The sequence below is a fragment of the Myxocyprinus asiaticus genome, chromosome 50 (genome assembly GCF_019703515.2).
Source record: "Myxocyprinus asiaticus isolate MX2 ecotype Aquarium Trade chromosome 50, UBuf_Myxa_2, whole genome shotgun sequence".
In the NCBI taxonomy this organism is placed as follows: Eukaryota; Metazoa; Chordata; class Actinopteri; order Cypriniformes; family Catostomidae; genus Myxocyprinus; species Myxocyprinus asiaticus.
The window spans coordinates 16,564,544-16,584,329 of NC_059393.1; the positions used below are offsets into that span (position 1 = coordinate 16,564,544).

Here is a 19,786-nt window from a genome sequence, read left to right on the forward strand (position 1 = left end):
AGGGCTTTGTCCTTGTGCATTATTGAGAAAGTTGTGCCACTTGCAAGGGCTTGTCAGCATGCTAGTAATTGGCAACAAGGGGATACAAAAGGGATTTTGAAGAAAATAAAAAAGCGAAAGGAAAAGGTACAGTGGGCTGTAACGGTTGTCATCTCTTACCTTAGTGATGAGGATGCGGTATTGCTCTAGCAGAGGCTGATCGTTGGGGCAGCCAGACAGGAGCTGCCAAACTTCAGCTCGTAAGGCCTCCGGGATCCCAGGCTTCACCAGAGCAGACAGACCCTTGGGCCGTACCGACAGGTTTGCGTGCCTGACAGGTGGAGGACAGACAGTGTCACTACAACTACAAAGAAGAGCTCAGTTGTGCTGCAATGTTTAGCCTTATACAGATTGTCCAAAGTTTATAGATGCTACTCCAAATCTGGCCATTTTGTTCAAACTCACCAAACATACATTTTTGGAGTACTTGTTTGTTGTTCATATCTGATGATCATAAGCTGTATTCAACCCTTAAGGACTAACATTTAAAATTAGTTTGAATAGTTGATGTACCACGTCACTTCAACTCAAGTCGCTAGCAAACAAAAAAATCTGTGAAAGCAGAATGTCTCAAGTTGTGCCACAAGTCTTACCATCTGTTCAGGATTCCTCCCCAGGATTCCAGAATCTTCTCGGGACAGTCCTTCGACACGTCGCCTGTCCCACTATAGATCTCACTGTCACTATCTGTGCAACAGGAAACAGACAATATGGTGGATTTCAATATGTTCTTGGCCCAAAGCACACATTTATGCTAAATACTGGTTGTAAAACTGACTAACCGCCACTAACCGTTTGAATGATATCCTTCATGGTAGAAATGATGGAATTAGTGGGTGGCATAGTAAGAGACAATCCATTAACCATCAACATTGTGTCCGTTTAGTGAAACGCAACTAGATTACATTTACCTTTGAACGGTGAAATTCTGTCATTTCAATAGAAATCCGCACTAAGGACGTCCAGTGCCGAAGAAATTTTCCTACGAGAATTTCACGTGGGGTTCAAGTTTGGTGAACTTTGACACAAATTTGCAGAGTTGACAAATAGGAAGTTGCTTGGTTTGACAGCGACCACTGTGTGGGCAGTGCTTCGTTAATAGCTACACTGAATATTGATGAGTAAATAATTTAAAAGGTGAGTTTAACTCTCCGAGAGTATAAAGTGCATTTTAAAAATGGGGCTTCATGGCAAGTAGTTTCAAACATCCATCTATGCTTTCTTCATCTGCAGAATTTCGCTGGCCATTTTGAGATTATCAGTGCTGGCCGGTAACCGTGCCTTTTGTAAAATGTGAGCAACATTTTTTTAATTAAGTGTTCATTTTCACATTTTTGTATATGTCTCCTTAGCCATTATTAAATTATTTTATTGGTATTGAATCTGCAATCAGACACCCTGCTCTCTAAGTAAAGGTATCAGCATTGGACATTTTAAAACCCATATCGTTTGACCGCTAATCGCATTGTGCCTGGTTAGGACACAGTGCAAGAAATAAATTACAATGTAGTGGAAAGAAGTGCCAAACTGTGATCCACATCTCTGAGACGAAAAGCACTCAGCTCCCACTTTAATCTCAGGTCTCAGAACTCCGGTGAGTGTCTATGCCCCGAGGCTGAACATACATTCTGCCCTGTCACCCCTGACTGAGTGTGTGTGTACGTAGTGGGCAAACATCACTCCCACAGCTCCCCACAGGGCAGCTCTTTAGATTTTTTCCACAGTGGTATATCAGGATGCTGCACAGCAGAACTACTCTGACAAAATAACATAACTGTCCTTGCTGCATCCAGAAGACTGAGGTTTGTTAAATGGCTTATACACCTGCATTAGTCAGGGCTGTATGCCCACTGCAGACTGCCAAGATTACCATCACGCCCTGAAGTGATAAAGAAAATGTCTTGGACTTAATGTCCACAAAGGTCATTAAGAGCCGACCAGCAAACAACCAGCCCTCACAGCCCATATCTCAAGGTCTACAGCCACAACAGGCCTGTGCATAAAGCCATATGGAGAGAAAAGTGAGGGAATGAATGGCAATGCATCTGGTGGTGACAACTATGTATCTCCAGGCCAAAAACATTTGAGAGTGTTGTGATTAAACACGGCATTTAATGACACTGCGGTAGAGACAACAATAAACTTTTCTATGTGCAAAATTTTACTAGTCAAGTAGTTGCCCTGAAAAGTAGTCAACTCGTACGTGGGCAAATGCCTCAAATTATGCAGAGCAGCATTAGGCCAGAAACATACTTTACACAAGTACGCCAATGCGAGCGCTCGGTCAATGCCTAGGCAATGCGTGGTCTGATTGAACATGCTTAACTCATGTTCTTGCATTACTGTGGTGGTAACAAACCTCAGAACTCTAGGGGGTATTAGAGTTACCTTCAAAAGTCTGTGCCATTAAAGCGGAGGTGATATTTCTCAGGTAAATTGCTAGAACTATATTAACTTAAACTTACTTGCTCAGCATCATTCTCTTCAGACTGTTGCTCCCCCAAGACAGTAGTTCACTTGAAAGAGAAAACTAAGAGTAGAAGTGGACAGTTCACACTAATGTCTGCTATAGCGCCTCTTGCGGCAACTTTGAGAATGCAACATAGTAACGCTGTGTTATGAATTACTGTCCGACACATTTTGGAACCAACTACGTGTGAAATTGAGCTTGCGTAGCTAGAAGCTACTGTGTTCACAAACTTGTTTAGAGTGTGTTACAGCCAGGTCTTTGCATGTCTAGCGCATATAGTTTCTGTAAACCTTTTGTCTTGTATGTGAATACTTTGCTTATATCGCTACAGATTCACTTATTTTCACTTTCGTGTAATTCCAAATCTTTTTGGCTTTTACAGGTTATTGTACAAAATTAATGTCAAACAGCTACAATAGGATGCAGTTTATGGAAAGAGAAAATTTCCCTCTGCTGTCGCAAAGTATAGAACAAGTGAACTGCAGTCATATGACCCATGATTAGTCAGCGACTGGTGGCAGAACTAATGGATTAGCCGATTAAAGGCTTAAGTATACTTCACGCGACATTACGTCATCAGCACAGTCCACACGGTCAGCGTCTGTGCGAGTCATCATTGCATGTGTCTGCCTTTGACTGTACCAAAATGTATCAAAAAGCAGTCGCAACATTTAAATGTCAAATGCATTCCACACAGGCTTGCGGTCAAATTAGTACTTTGAAAGGCTAGAGCACTCGACTGTGCGCGAAAACTATGTCCAAGCCTTAACTGGTGCAACCCCTAATGTGCAAGCATAAGCAAATAATAATGCAAAGATCTTCAAATAAGGAACAAAAAAAGCTACTTTTTTTGTTGCAACACAGTGGGGATTTTTTTTTTGTCACCAACCTGAAGACTTCAGCTTTACACGACACAGCTTTTTGAGCCCATTTACAATGTACATGATCTCCAGTGAGTGCATCAATTGGTGTTCTTTTACAGTCCTCGAAGTGAGGTCTGGATCACAGTGGTTTCTTTTGAAATGCTTTTAAAAGGGCCTCTTTTTACATTTACTGCACAAGTAGCTTGGCAACATTGTGTGGAGAGATGATGGTAGGGACAGCGAGAGAGAGAGAGAGAGAGAGAGAGAGAGAGAGAGAGAGACCAGCCTTGAGCAGAGACTCATAGTGGTTCAGTAGCAGATGTGGGTGGATGAATCTTCTTTTCCATCTGCCTCCCCAATAGATCTCAGGGAGAGAAAACTGGCGAGGGCAACACTTCCAAAAACAAGAACAACTTACTTGTACAGCCCAGAAATCAAGGAATGGAACAAATTGTGCAAAGCAAAGATGGGATTGTTCTGGTTTTTTTCAAAGGCTGACTAAAATTCGTTCATGCTTTTGTGAATGGTTTACAGTCAAAAGTCAATAAAAGTTACACCTGGTACAAAGTTGAGTGTGGAAATAGCAAAGATGCAAGTTTTGATTTATTAAATACATTAGTACGTGGTAAATAGGGATGGATGATATAAAGTATAATATAAAAAATTCTATATGTGCAATTTTATAACAGATTTATTTTATGAGATATAATGGAGCTAGTCCTAATTCCTTTATGTATTCAAAGATGGAACCATATGAAAAGGTTTGCTATGGGAACTGCTTAGCTTATGGAAATCGTGCCCATATTATACTTAACATGACATGTTCATGTTTTATTTCTGCTCCGTTTTGCCAACATATGGAGTACCTGAGATCTGCATTTATTCTTCTAAAAATAGGCTTATAATGCTGTGAATGACCTCCAAATCTGGCAACCCACAACATTACCTTTATTGTGGAAATAGTTTTGTATTCTGCTGAGCTCTACCATGGAGTTATGTTGCAACATAAGACTTTATGTATTTATGTCCATGTTTGAATTTCTTTTACATAACTTAAAATACATTTATTAATTTTTCAAAGGATGAGTTGACTACAGTAAATGATTACAGAATATTCATTTTTGGGTGAACTATCCCATGAAATTATAGTCAGCTTTACATACTAAACAAATCATTGATCCACATGGTATGCAGAAATCAACTGAGCAGAATCTGAGACAACAGAGAAGGAAAAAAAAACAAACAAACTCAGTTCCAGGTGGTCAGATGACAAACACAGCGCCCGAGAGCCAATACTACTTAACCAAACTGGAATCTATTTTCCTGAAATGGGTGCTGACAACAACTTGAAAGCCGCAGGGTTTCATATCTCTGACTTGTGGCACCCACTGTCAAAAACACAGTCCATATCCACATTGCAAAAAGACAGATAGCTAATACACTTCACCTAGAGCTACAAGCTAGACTAAATTAAAGCGTGCAATGGATTCATGTTGCCAAACCACATTCGGAAAATGCGAGAGGGAGCAAACGTTGATCAAGTTAAAATTTGGTGGGAAAATATCTGGACGTTTGGTCTCACGAACTTATTTGCTAGTACTAAAGAAAAAAAGAAAAAAAAGACCAAAACTTAAAGTTACAAATGACTTGCTCTTATCATCTGATCGCAGCTGCATTTCACTTTTAGTGCTTTTAGATCTTAGTGCTGCAGTCGACACGATAGATCACAACATTCTCTTGAATAGGCTGGAGAATTATGTTGGCACTTGTGGAGCTGCATTAGCATGGTTTAGGTCCTATTATGCAGACCGCTACCACTTTGTGTAAACGAGGAATTGTCAAACCAAACAGGAGTGCCACAGGGATCAGTTTTAGGGCCTCTGCTTTTCTCGTTGTATATGCTTCCCCTGGGAGATATCATCAGGAATCGTGGAATAAGTTTCCACTGTTATGCTGACGATACCCAACTTTATATTTCCCCTGAGATTTCACAATTCTCCAAATTAGCAGAGTGTATCAATGAAATCAAAGATTGGATGGCCAGAAATTTCCTTCTACTCAATTCCGACAAAACAGAGGTACTAATTATTGGACCAAAAACCTCTAAAAATAAGCCGCTAAAATATCATTTGACTCTCAATGGATGTACTGTTACATCATCTTCAACAGCGAAGAACTTGGGTGTTATATTTGATACCAATCTGTCCTTTGAAAATCAAATGACCAATGTTTGTAGAACAGCATTAATCCACCTGAGAAATATTGCTAAATTACGACACATGCTCTCCGTTGCTGATGCCAAAAAACTAATTCATGCGTTCATGACCTCAAGATTAGATTGTTGGAGGATGTCCAGCAAGATCAATAAATAAACTTCAATTGGTTCAAAATGCAGAAGCCAGAGTGCTGACGAGAACCAAGAAATATGATCATATTAGCCCCATTTTATCATCCTTATATTGGCTACCTGTAAAATTTCGTATTAATTTTAAAATTCTGTTAACTACGTACAAAGCTTTGAATGGTCTAGCTCCGCAGTACTTAAGTGACATTCTACCACGCTATATTCCATCACGTTCATTACGATCGCAAAATTCTGGCCTGTTAATAGTTCCTAAAATATCAAAATCCACAAAAGGAGGTAGATCCTTTTCATATTTGGCTCCTAAACTATGGAATAGTCTCCCTAACACTGTTCGAGATGCAGACACACTCACTCAGTTTAAGTCTAGACTAAAGACTCATCTATTTAGCAAGGCATACACCTAATTTATCCCTCAACTCACAATAAGTCTGCTTTAGTTAGGTCTGCCGGAACCAGAAACAGTGATCATGCAACTCTGCAATAAATTGAATGGCATTTATGCTAATATTATTTATTTGTTTCCCTGTCTCAACCTCGGGATTCCTATCCTGAGGTCACCAGAACCGGCCAGATCCAGCTCCGTTTCTGCTTGGTGTTGGACTCCACTGCTACATGTCGCTGTGTGATGATGACAAATAGCAGCCGGTGCCAGCCAGACATCACTTCAGTATATTATGATGGACTTCAGAGGATGAACTGATGCCAACTCAACTCCAACCATAAGACATGTGATACTTCATATGCCATAGCCTGAACCTTGGACTTAGGATAGACCTCACTGAAATTACCGGCCAGGTTGAACTGCGATGCACCTCACTGATCTCTGTCTGCATCACCTTGGTCTAATGATGGACTACACTCTTGAAATGGAATACATAGACTATCAATTAATTGCCAACAAAAGCTTTCATCAGCCAACTAACAAGGACAATTGCATCTATGTGAACTTCTGAAGTTAATCCAGGATGAACTTCAAAGACATTAGTCATTAATCTTACAGTTCATACAAAATCTTTGTTTAAACACTGGCCCTTAACACTTACTTAGTTTAATAATTTTAAACCATGACTTGCACTATACATAATTTATATTGGCATTATATTCATGATGTTAGCCAGAGGGGAACTGGCCCCCACAATGAGTCTGATTTCTCCCAAGGTTATTTTTCTCCATTAACCAACATTTTATGGAGTTTTGTGTTCCTTGCCACAGTCACAATCGTATTTTATCAAATTACACAATGATGACTCTAAGACATTATAGATATTAGTTTTATCTTCTGTTAATGCCTGATCTTCTGTAAAGCTGCTTTGAAATGATGTGTGTTGTGAAAGGCGCTATACAAATAAAAATGACTTGACCAAAACAAATGTTCTTGCTACAGCTATTGGTGCCAAGGCAATCTGTTCTTTTTTCCTCCCTCGTGTACATCCATACTCACACTCTCTCTAACTCTGAAAGGCAATGTAAATGAGTTCAGAGAGCTGTATTTGTGAGCCTGGAGAGGACAGGATGGGGGTAAGTGGGGGTAAGTCTGCAATCAAGTCACACGTGGAGATGCAATTACTTTATCAAGGTGAGCGTAACTTGCAAAGCTTGGAAACTGGATTACCTTTGCACTTTAAATAAAATAAAAAAAACTAAATGAAATATCGGTTATCGGCAAAAACCTATGCCGATAGTTTTTTCATTATTACATCATTTCAAAATGAGTCCCCGGTTTGTTTTTGGACTTGTTTATACTTAAATATCCCACGTTATGCACCAAATCTTCATTTTTTTCAGGTATTATTTGGATTTCGGTTGAACAATAAACTGCATCTGGGATTTTATTCATTTTGGACTCTTTGTGCCCATCATAGTACAGAAAGAATAAGTACAATTTTTGACATTCTATAAATCAATTTTAAACACTATCGACTGATTAATCTGTTATTGGCCTTTCCCACCACCTTAGTTATCGGTATCTGCAAAATCCACTATCGGTCGAACTCTAATACCATGCATTTCGCAAAATCACAACAGACATGCTTAAAAAATGTATTCCAAGATATCGCCCATCCCGATGATCCACATAACACGTATCTACAGCTATCCAGTAATCGGCAAGTCAAATCGGTATGCAAAGGTTAGAGGTAAAGGTACAGTAGCGAAAACAACCTGTTTAAAGCTGTTTTTTTGCAACACTAATGCCACCAAAAATAATTGGAAAAATAAACAAAGTTTTTAAACAGCTTTTCAGAATACTCCCCTGTCTGCTCAAATAAACAGATAGTCCCACACCAAACTCACGCCACTAGTTGAGCAAATGTTAAAGGGATAGTTCACCCAAAAATGTGTCTCACAGAGACAGTGTTTACAGTTTTTAAGGAAATCAACCTACAAATTGCTCAATTATAGTTGTCTCTACATATTAAGCTGGGACAGGAAAAAGTATTTAAATGTTGAAAATGTAACTAAATTGCAACTGTAAGCAACCTCGAGTAACATTATAAGTGGACATATAAAATGCTACCAAACATGTAAAATATAGCATCTTTAAAGGACTGCACCTCAAAATGGAGACATTGGGTGAAAAAAGGGAAGTAGGAAGAACAACAAACATGAAACACAGAAAAGCACTCTAATAAACTGGACTGTGGCATACCTTCCTCTGGCTCCTCTTCCTCGGTGGGAGACTGCAGGTGGCCACGTATTCCGGCCGCACACTCTGTGTGTTTCTGCAGGCTCACCACTTCATACATGGCATCTCCCTGGCTGCCCTTCCCTGTGCCCTAGACACACACAGAGAGAGCAAACAAACTCTGTATACGAAGCAGCATGACAAAGCCTTACAGCTACATTTCAAATTCTCTAGAATCTTCAGGGTTCCAGTTTGCAGGGAGCAAATCGAAGTGAAGATTGCACTTTTACCTCACTCCTCTTCAGGTCAGTTTGTGCAAACCGAATCGCTTATTTATAACTTTGCTATTGCCACTGCTTTCCTTGTGCTGTGTGGCTCTTATACAAACTGCTGTTTCCATTTTTAATTGCAGAGTGGAACTGTACTACAGGCAAAGAATGATGTTAACAGCCAGAATAATTACATCCTAATTCCTTGCACCTAATGAGCATCGTAAACAAATACAAAATAATAAAATAATGTGAGGAATGGGCTGGGCCTATCGCTAACACCATAATATTATCTTTTAATTAGTTTTAACTACAGCCCATGCATTCTTTCTCTCAGTGATAAGATAACTACAGAAGCAATCAGGCAGAGATGCAGGCTGCAAGCCCTAATTACTTGAGCATGATAATGAGCGCCGGGCCTCTTATTAAGCTACGAATTATACAAAGCCTCCATTTGCCGCTTCACAGCTTCCAGGAGTTACTACTTCTGTTCATGCTTCACAAAAGCACACTTCCTCAAGGTTGTCTCTGTAGCCTCTATCTTGTGGCCCTATAACTGTTTGTAGGCAGCTTATGTTTGAAAAGAGATGGCCAGAAATAATTAGTTTACTTGCAGTATATGGATAAATTTAACAAAGACTGTCAAGAAAATGCCTGGGTCATATTTCATCCCAAGATTAAAAGAATAAAATTATAAATTGTAATTTTTTTTAAAAAAATCAAGCCTTTAAATTTTTTTGCATAGTGAAATTTTTTTCATGACAATTAATCATACTTTATTGCACAATTACGGAGCCCCTTAGAGGGCAGGGAGGAAATTGATTTTCTGAATATCTTTGTGCTCCCTCAAAGTAGATTTGTTCTCCCTCAAAAAAGTCTTGTGTTGCCTCACAAAAAGTTTTGTGTTACCTTGCAATTGGTATCCATCCCTACAGAAATGTATCATGATTATATTACAGTAACCATAGCTGAATTATGGTATTTGCAGTAAAACCATAGTCACCACAGAATTTACCATGGTTTTACAACAATAACCATATTCTAACCATGATATTCATAGCAAATTCATAGTAATTTGTTTGTTTGTTTGTTTCTTTCATTTTTTACACCATGCCAGCTTCTATGGTTATATTCATGGTGGGAACCAGGTTTAGTTATTTAAAATATTTAAATAAGTTAAATGAGGTGTTTAAGATTAATTTTTCCTAAAAACCTTCAAACTAAATTTGGATTCACTTGATTAAAAACCTTTTCAAAAGAATCAACTGAATAATACAGGTTCCTCAGATGTGTAGAGAGGTATGACAGTCCAGTAAAATGTTTAATGGATAGTGCGTTCTGACAAGATGAGCACTTTGGTGAATTTTCTCCTGATAGTAAAAATTGGTGTGAGTCTTGTATGTCCTATCCTGCATCGTGTATAAATGACTTGATCTCAACGATTATTAAAAGGGAAATTCATAGTAATAAAACAGGAAAACCAAATCTATGGTAATAAAAATCAATCATTCCACCAAAATACATTTTTTTTTTAAAAAATGGTTACTTCAGTTTTACTACAGTAACACTATGGTTAGTTTGTGGTACAAGTACCACTGTAAATTGTTTGGTGATGGTTTTACTACAAATATCATAGCTGAACTATGGTAGGTAAACCATGTTTAAACCATTGTGAGAAAATACAAACTACTGCTAGGGAAAGCAAAACTATTGTGAAGGAACACAAATATGTTGTGAAGGAACGCAAAAATATTGTGATGGAACGCAAAACTTCTTGTGAGGGAACGCAAAACTATTGCAAAAGACGCAAACTATTGCGAGGGAACAAAACTTCTTGTGAGGCACTGCAAACTATAGCAAAGGAGCTAAACTTTTGTGAGGAAACGCAAAACTTTTTGTGAGGGAACGTAAAGTTTTTGTAAGGGAACGCAAAACTATTGCAAAAGACGCAAACTACTGAGAGGGAACAAAAATGTCTGAGGCAATGCAAACTACAGCGAAGGAGCAAATCTTTTGTGAGGAAACAAAACTATTGCAAAGGAATTTGTGAGGAAACAAAACTGTTGAAGGAACGCAAAACTTTTTGTGAGGGAACAAAAAACTGTTGAAGGAACGTAAAACTTTTTGTGAGGGAACAAAAAACTGTTGAAGGAACGTAAAACTTTTTATGAGGGAACACAAAACTATTGCAAAGGAATTTGAGAGAAAACACAAAACTGTTGAAGGAACGCAAAACTTTTTGTGAGGGAACAAAAAATATTGCGAAGGAATGCAAAACTTTTTGTGAGGGAATGCGAAACTTTTGCTAAAGAACAAAACTCGCGAGGGAATGTAAAACCATTGCAAAAGTATTCAAACTATTGCGAGGGAACAAAACTTTTTGTGAGGCACTGCAAACTATAGCAAAGGAGCTAAACTTTTGTGAGGAAACAAAAACTTTTGTGAGGGAACGAAAAGTTTTTGTAAGGGAACGCAAAACTATTGCAAAAGACGCAAACTACTGAGAGGGAACAAAAATTTGTGAGGCACACTATAGCGAAGGAGCAAAATTTTTGTGAGGAAACACAAAACTGTTGAAGAAACGCAAAACTTTTTGTGAGGGAACACAAAACTATTGCAAAGGAACACAAAAAATATTGTGAAGGAACGCAAAACTATTGCAAAAGATGCAAAATATTGCGATGGAACAAAACTTTTTGTAAGGGAATGCAAAACTTTTGCTAAGAACACAAAACTTGTGAGGGAATACAAAATCATTGCAAAAGTATTTAAACTATTGCGAGGGAATACAAACCTTTTTTTGAGGGAACATAAAACTATTACGAAGAAACAAAACTTTTGCGAGGGAACAAACTATTCGGAATGAATGCAAAACATTTTGTGAGGAAACAAAAAAACATTGCAAAAGAACGCAAACTATTGCGAGGGAACAAAACTTTTTGTGAGGCAATGCAAATTATAGCAAAGGAGCAAAACATTTTTTGAGGGAATACACAACTATTGCAAAAGACGCAAAATATTGCGAGGGAACAAAACTTTTTGTAAGGGAATGCAAAACTTTTGCTAAAGAATACAAAGCTTGTGAGGGAATGCAAAACCATCGCAAAAGTATTCAAACTATTGCGAGGGAACGCAAACCTTTTTGTGAGGGAATGAAAACTACATTTGAGGGAACATAAAACTATTATGAAGGAACAAAACTTTTGCGAGGGAACGCAAAACTATTGGGAATGAATGCAAAACATTTTGCGAGGAAACAAAAAACAGCAAAAGAATGCAAACTATTGTGAGAAAATGCAAAACTTTTTGTGAGGAATGCAATACTATTTCAGATAATAAAATCCCTTCCTGTCTTCTAAGGGTACTCTGTACTTATTTTCATTACTGTAATGTGAAAAAAAGTTATTGAAATGGAAAAAAAAAAAGCTAAATATTTTTTACATAATTATTAGTATTTGTTGTAATACTTTTAATTTATGCTGATTTTTTGTAAAAACAACATAGCATTACAGTAATTTAGTCATCTAAATCGAATGAGAATTATCACTGAGAAACAATCGCATTATGGTAATGAGATTTTCTTTATTAAAATAATGTAAGAATGCAATTTATTTTAATTGAACTAATATTAGTCTTTATCTTGTTTATGCAAAATATAATTTATTTATTTTTCTTGATTTTGCATTGAAATATTACTTAAAATATGAAATATCTTTCTGTGAGATTCAACAAAATATGTATGAATAAAGCACTAAACATTGAGGATTAAGAACTCAGCAAAGATGATGTGGCTTGGGTTGGGGTACCTGTTTGAGCTTGAGGTAAAAGGTCTCAGAAAAGGCCTTCCTGCTGAAATACCAGAATCTCTCATTAGCTGGGTAGACCCTAACTGGCACCTCCATGAGGAACCGCACAGGTTCTATGACCTCAGTCACCACCAGGTCCACTGCTACAGTCATGAACACCTGCTTGTCTGGAGAGGAAAACGTTCAGTCAATCATTAACAACATAGCACAATTTAACTAATCATTCAGCCTAGAGTATTCTGGGGCTGTTAATTCCTTAAGGGCTTCCAAATTTCTTTAGGGCCCCAATAATCCTCATTTTAGCATCTGTATTGTTGATATGGTATGAGGCCAAACTGGGAGCAACACACCTTGTTGCTCCAGAGTTAATGTTCGATTGAGAAATTATAATGAATTTGTGTTTCCTGTTAATTCAAATACAAAACCCCCCATAGTGTGAAACAGGCAGGTTTTTCAGCTTCTCACAGATCTGTGATTTGTTTCACACATCGGTTTACTTGTGTTTCTTAATTATGGGGCTCACCTGAGAACGAAAACTGCAAGATCTTGCCACACATGACAGGAGATAAATAACCTTGGTTTTACAATCAAGCTCTTGTATTTTGCTATTGCTCAGGAAGATCTGTCCACTTTCCTGCTGTGAGGGTGAATTTACTCTTAGTTTTAATTACTTTCTATTCTCACCTTTCGCCGTGTCCTCATTCAGTGGCTGGAAAGCCGGAATGTTTGGGTCCCAGGTGCCAGTGATCACATATGCCTTCCCATCAGCACTTTTCCCCATAGAGTCCTAAAAGAACAACCACAAACAACTATCAAGCTTTCAGCATTTTATATTGTTTGGAGCTGCCAATGTTAACTCGTGCATCAACTACGTCAATTAATTGCATCAATTACAACAACAACAACAACAACAAAATCAAGAGATTAACCATGATTCATTATTTAAATCTATTGACATTCCAAATATTGACACCTCTGGGCAAAACATCAAACAGTGTGATTTATTAAAACAGGGCAGATGGCAACAGGCTACATAGTGACAAGTACAATATTAAACCTCATAGGCTTCTTAACTCAATCCCCATGAACCCAATTATGCTTGATTGAACAGCTAATTGTTTTTGCTCTTGATGTGTATACCACCAGCTGAACTTGCTCAAGGGCAAATGTAAAATTACATTTCTTATGAATAATAAAAATCCTGTATTTCTACTCAGTGTTTCTATAAATGGTAACAGAATGGTAATTAAAATCAGTATTGGTGCATGACGATATGAGAAATGAATTAACGATATTGGTCCCAAGGCAGCTAAAAGAATTAAACCACAGGCAGTCAGTTTGTTTGAGTTGTGCAAATAAACGAATGTTGTTAAGCTCAAAATACAAATAACCACAGGTGAATTGGAAAGGTGTTTCACCATATCGAGAAGGTGCATGTCGCTGTTGCGAACTTTCTGACCAGGACTGAGTAACATCCCAAAGCACCTGGAAAACACAGAAAGGATTTAGATGATGAGAATGAGCCATTAAATAAACATGACCATTTACTACATAATATACATTATTTGACAGCATATTGCATAATCAAAGAAGGAAAACCTACAACTCTTGCAATTTCAAATAATGTCAAATACAAAAACTGCAGTCTATATTTGTTCAGTTTAATTAGCAGTTATTCAATTAGTTAGGCTGATTAATCAAAAGGTAATCAAATATGAAGTTTTAATTTAATAAAATATGAAGTATTTACTTAAAAAAAAGCATGGTGGGCTTATTTGGAACACGAGTGGGCTTAAATGGCACACATGCACTTTATAAGCCCACTCTGGACTTTTTGCATCTGTAATTAAACATTTTCCAGGCAAGTCTCATAGTGAGGAGGGTATTCTCTAATGTGACTATAGCGCCATCAACTGATCGCACAGTGAATCACACTTCTTGTTAAATGCAAATTGCTAACAAGCTCCCTGTTGTTTCATCCTGTGTTCTCCATCAAAATCTGGTAAGACTCATATTACAGCCTAATCTAAATCTAGGCTCATTGAGATCACTTGCCTATTTAGATTCCGGTCACATCTTTAAAAAAAAAAAAAGCTTATTAATTTGGGCAATTTTCAGTTATAAAGTTCATTTGTTTACATATGAATGCAATTTGACGATTCTCAACACCACTTTCAAAATCACAACAAAATATGAATTAATTTGAGTAAACATTGTACTCAAGACAACTAAACAGTCAGTAATAAAAAAAAAAAATACCAAAGAAACAAATTACAAGCAATAAAACAAACAGAAACAATAGAACATACAAATTAAGATAAAAAATGAAGTTTTTAACAGCACTATACATTTAAGAAAGCATTAAAAAATGTAACAACTCATTAAATTACAGGTCTTAACTGTGTGATTATAACACAATAATACTTTTTAAAGCTACTTAAGTTATCCAGCCAAGAGCAGCATGTGGTTTTCATTTTCTTGTTGTTTGAATAATTAAACTGAACAGCGGCAGGTCTATTAGGCTGCCTTTATTTCAATTCAAGACCAATACATTGATACAAATCTGCTTTTTTGTCCCGCTGTTTACGTTCAAATTAGACATAAATGACAGTTTACATTAAAACCTCACCAAGACCAGAATTCTGAAGTGTAACATGTATTCGCATTATCGCCAACGCTCTCAGAGCACACACGTGCACATAAAGCACGCACACGAAGCGAGCGGGTACCGAAATGAGAAAATAATAAGGGATCTCTAAGATTCTTGTTATGTGTGTAGTTTGTCTCTACTCTCTTTTCCTTTTGGCCTGTTAACAAAATCAACTAGTGTTGTCTTGCAATCGAATCACCATCAATGTAATGACCACCCCTAGTATAGAGTAAAAGATTGATCTTGTGATTTTAAGAATCAATATCAGGATTGTTCAAATGAAGTATGCGATAAATTGGGGGAAAGTATTTTTTTTACCAGATTTATTAAACTGCCACAATAAATAAATAAATAAATAAAAAAATAAAGCAAATAAAGCAAAACCTAAACAAACCAAAACAAAGCAAAACCTACACAAAACAAAACCTAAACAACAAAAAGCACAACCTAAACAAAACAAAGCACAACCTAAATAAAACAAAAAAGCACAACCTAAACAAAGCAAAACCTAAACAAAGCAAAAAGCACAACCTAAACAAAGCACAACCTAAATATAACAAAACCTAAATAAAACAAAACCTAAATAAAACAAAACAAAAAAACTGTTGCCTAAACAGAGAAAGATGATGCACATTGTAAATTAATAAAACGGGTAAAAAAAAAAAAAGGCAAAAGTTGCCTTTTCTACTTATGATAACAATTAACCCAGACCTAATTGATCCTGATTGTCAACACAAAAAAGTCTGCTTGTGTTTGGCTGTAAATGAGCAGACAAAGCAGTTTATGATATAAGACTGGGACATATCAAAGTGTTCAGGTTTTTCTGGTTCTTGGCATATTGTTTTGATCTGGTAATGCCACACTGCTCTGTTCTTCAAAACACTTGCAAAAATAACAACAATGACAATGTACTTTTAACATTAACTCTGGTTCTCCAAATACTCACCTCTCTATTACCAGCTCATTATTGTTCATCTGCTGAACAGTGACCACTACTTTTTTCTGCACACCCTGCCGCAGCTTGAAGTAATACTTATCTCTGTCTTTAGGGACTGGGCTGGAAGAAAGAGAGGGAGAAAGAGAAAAGAAAGAGGGACAGTGTTTTTACATTATAGAAGACATGCTCACAACTCCAAAGGACATAAATGTCTGCTAATACACACAATTTATCAAAAGATGTTTGCATAATCTTTCATTAAAATGTAATAACTTTCTCCACCTTTGAAACGACTTTCCTTTTCTGCTGATGTAATTAAAGCTGTGTGGGTGGGAAAAATATCAACAAATAATATCATACTGTAGATTGCTTTTCATAATCTAATCAAATTCCAATGAACAAAAATCAAACCCCACCATTCAGAAATACGTGACATTAGGTAAATTAAATCTGTTGTGAATGCTTTTCTATGCTGTCTTTATAATGTAATGAATTATCATTCTTTCCACCTTTGTCAGAGTGGCACAATACTCATTCTGTGAATAGAAAAGGTAAAAACTAACACCTATTTTAAAGAGCGAGAAACATGAAAAACTGACGCTTCCTCAGAAGTGGATGATGACAGACCTGAAGTTTCCTTTTCCGTCCTCTTCTCTCACTTCTAGAGAAACGGTGAATGTGAAGATATCGCTATTGGGGGAAAGAGGCAGCACTGAATCTCTCATGTCTGTGGCTGCTTTTGACGAATGCCTGAAGGCTGTTGAGAAGCTATATAGAATGCGACTAACCTAAACAGAGAAAGGAAGTTGAGCTTATTCAAACATCTGTGTTAAATGATTTTGTCTTGAACTTTCAAGAATCTCATGGGCTAGTTAAGTTTAGATTCAGACAATAAGAAAACTTTAGATCATATGTAAGCTTCCATCAAGAGGGAATTGTTTTCTTGTGTTGTTTGTGTAGTCTTTACAGATTTGAAGTAACTCACAGCCTCTTTGATATGGCAGGAAAAGACATGGATTTGAAAGTCTTCAGAGCTGCGGTAGCTTTCAGTGAAGGAAAAGCAGTCACTCTCGACCGAGCCCTCTTGTCCCCGAGCACAGAACAACACTTTGTAGATGGGAAAGGAAGCGATCTCTGTTCCAGTGGCCTGGTCGACAATCCTGGAGTAATAAAAACAAAAGAAACGGGTTTTACAAAGGAGCGGCAAAACAGACTTTCTTTACTTAAAATGTAGCAATTTAATGAATGTTGCTGTACTAAATTAATGTTTCAGGTTCCACACAAGTTAAGACCTTTCGACAGCATTTGTGACATACTGTTGATTACCACAGAAAATCATTTTGACTCACACGTTTGAAAGTATACTGTTGAAGTCAGAGGTTTACATATACCTTGGCCAAATACATTTAAACTCGGTTTTTCCACAATTACTGACATTTAATCATAGAAAACTTTCCCTGTCGTATGTCAGTTAGGATCACTACTTTATTTTTAAGAATGTGAAATGTCAGAATAATAGTAGAGAGTATTATTTATTTCAGCTTTTATTTCTGTAATCACATTCCCAGTGGGTCAGAAGTTTACATACACTTTGTTAGTATTCGGTAGCGTTGCCTTTAAATTGTTTAACTTGGGTCAAACATTTTGGGTAGCCTTCACAAGCTTCTCACAATAAGTTACTGGAATTTTGGCCCATTCCTCCAGACAGAAGTGGTGTAACTGAGTCAGGTTTGTAGGCCTCCTTGCTCGCATACACTTTTTCAGATCTGCCCACAAATTTTCTATTGGATTGAGGTCAGGACTTTGTGATGGTCACTCCAATACCTTGACTTTGTTGTCCTTAAGCCATTTTTCCACAAATTTGGAGGTATGCTTGGGGTCATTGTCCATTTGGAAGACCATTTGCAACCGAGCTTTAACTTCCTTGCTGATGTCTTGAGATGTTGCTTCAATATATCCACATAAATTACCATCTATTTTGTGAAGTGCACCAGTCCCTCCTGCAGCAAAGCACCCCCACAACATGACGCTGCAACCCCCATGCTTCACGGTTGGGATGGTGTTCTTCGACTTGCAAGCCTCACCTTTTTTCCTCCAAACATAATGGTAATTATGGCCAAACAGTTACATTTTTGTTTCATCAGACCAGAGGACATTTCTCCAAAAAGTAAGATCTTTGTCCCCATGTGCACTTGCAAATTGTAGTCTGGCTTTTTTATGGTGGTTTTGGAGCAGTGGCTTCTTCCTTGCTGAGCAGCCTTTCAGGTTATGTCAACATAGGACTTGTTTTACTGTGGATATAGATACTTGTCTACCAGTTTCCTCCAGCATCTTCACAAGTTCCCTTGCTGTTGTTCTGGGATTGACTCGCACCTTTCGCACCGAACTATGTTCATCTCTCGGAGACAGAATGCATCTCCTTCCTGAGTGGTATGATGGCTGCGTGGTCCCATGGTGTTTATACTTGCGTACTATTGTTTATATAGATGAACGTGGTACCTTCAGGCATTTGGAAATTGCTCCCAGGGATGAACCTTTTCTGAGGTCTTGGCTGATTTCTTTTGATTTTCCCATGATGGCAAGCAAAGAGGCAAACTATTTGAAGGTAGGCCTTAAAATAAATCCACCGGTACACCTCCAATTGACTCCAATTAGCCTATCAGAAGCTAAGTGGCTAATTGCCTAAAGGAATGACAATTTTCTGGAATTTTCCAAGCTGCTTAAAGGTACAGTTAACTTAGTGTATGTAAACTTCTGACTCACTGGAATTGTGATATAGTCAATTAAAAGTGAAACAATCTGTGAACAATTGTTGGAAAAATGACTTGTGTCATGCACAAAGTAGATGTCCTAAACGACTTGCCAAAACTATAGTTTGCTAATATTAAATCTGTGGAGTGGTTAAAAAATTTGTTTTAATGACTTTAACCTAAGTGTATGTAAACTTCTGACTTCAACTGTACCATAAGACTTAGACCACAACCAGACTAAACTATTTTAAAAACTGTGAAAAACTGTGAAAAATGTTTTCCATTTTCTAACATCATCGTTTTCAAAAGAGAAAAACGCTGTTCTAGTGTGTGTGGATGAGACACATAAACATAGAAAATCAATGCGTTTTCAAATGAAAACGTATTAGTGTGGACGTGACCTTACATTTTAGGGTGAAAACTCAATTTTCAAAATTTTTTTTTCTCCAAAGTATGCCGTACTCGTGAGAAGCTTTTGTTTTCGGAACGCCGTTCTATTATGGATGAGATGCATGAATGTAGCAAAATTAATGTATTTTCCAACAAAAATGTATTCATGTATACGTTTTTGGTTTTCCATTCGTTTTCCAAAGTATGCGGTAATGGAGAGCGTTTTTTTAAAGTCAGTATTTGGTGGGGGAAATCACAATTCTGGTGTGGATGTGACATGTAAACACAGTGAATCAATGAATTTTCAAACGAGAACATATTAGTGTACATGTATATTCACGGAAAACTGTTTCCTAACGTTATAATTTTTCCAAAGTACACTGTACCAGAGAGTGCTTTCAAAAGTCTAAATTTTTGGTGGAGGAAAATACAGTTTTAGTGTGGATGAGAAGCATAAATGCAGCAAAATCAATGCATTTTCAACCGAAAACGTATAAGTGCAGACGTGGCCTTAAAGGGATAGTTCACCCAAAAACTCACCCTCCTGCCATCCCGGATGTTTCTTCTGCAGAACACAAATTAAGATTTTTAGAAGAATATCTCAGCTCTGTAGGTCCATACAAT

General features: G+C 37.3%; 1 protein-coding gene across 5 annotated transcripts in view; it reads right to left on the reverse strand.

Moving 5' to 3' along the window:
* LOC127438973 (rab GTPase-activating protein 1-like) overlaps positions 1 to 19,786 on the reverse strand; it is a 136,450-nt gene that overhangs the window by 100,114 nt on the left and 16,550 nt on the right. For all 5 annotated transcript variants that reach the window (XR_007896828.1, XM_051694928.1, XM_051694927.1 and 2 more), the window contains exons 5-13: positions 17,008 to 17,182; positions 16,650 to 16,810; positions 16,032 to 16,142; positions 13,854 to 13,920; positions 13,120 to 13,222; positions 12,436 to 12,602; positions 8,385 to 8,511; positions 633 to 726; positions 160 to 310 (exon numbers count right to left, since the gene is read on the reverse strand). Coding sequence is in view for 4 of the 5 variants with exons in the window: in XM_051694928.1 (XP_051550888.1) it covers positions 160 to 310; positions 633 to 726; positions 8,385 to 8,511; positions 12,436 to 12,602; positions 13,120 to 13,222; positions 13,854 to 13,920; positions 16,032 to 16,142; positions 16,650 to 16,810; positions 17,008 to 17,182 (1,156 nt within the window). In the remaining variant the exon portion in view is untranslated. The remainder of the gene's footprint in view (positions 1 to 159; positions 311 to 632; positions 727 to 8,384; positions 8,512 to 12,435; positions 12,603 to 13,119; positions 13,223 to 13,853; positions 13,921 to 16,031; positions 16,143 to 16,649; positions 16,811 to 17,007; positions 17,183 to 19,786) is intronic.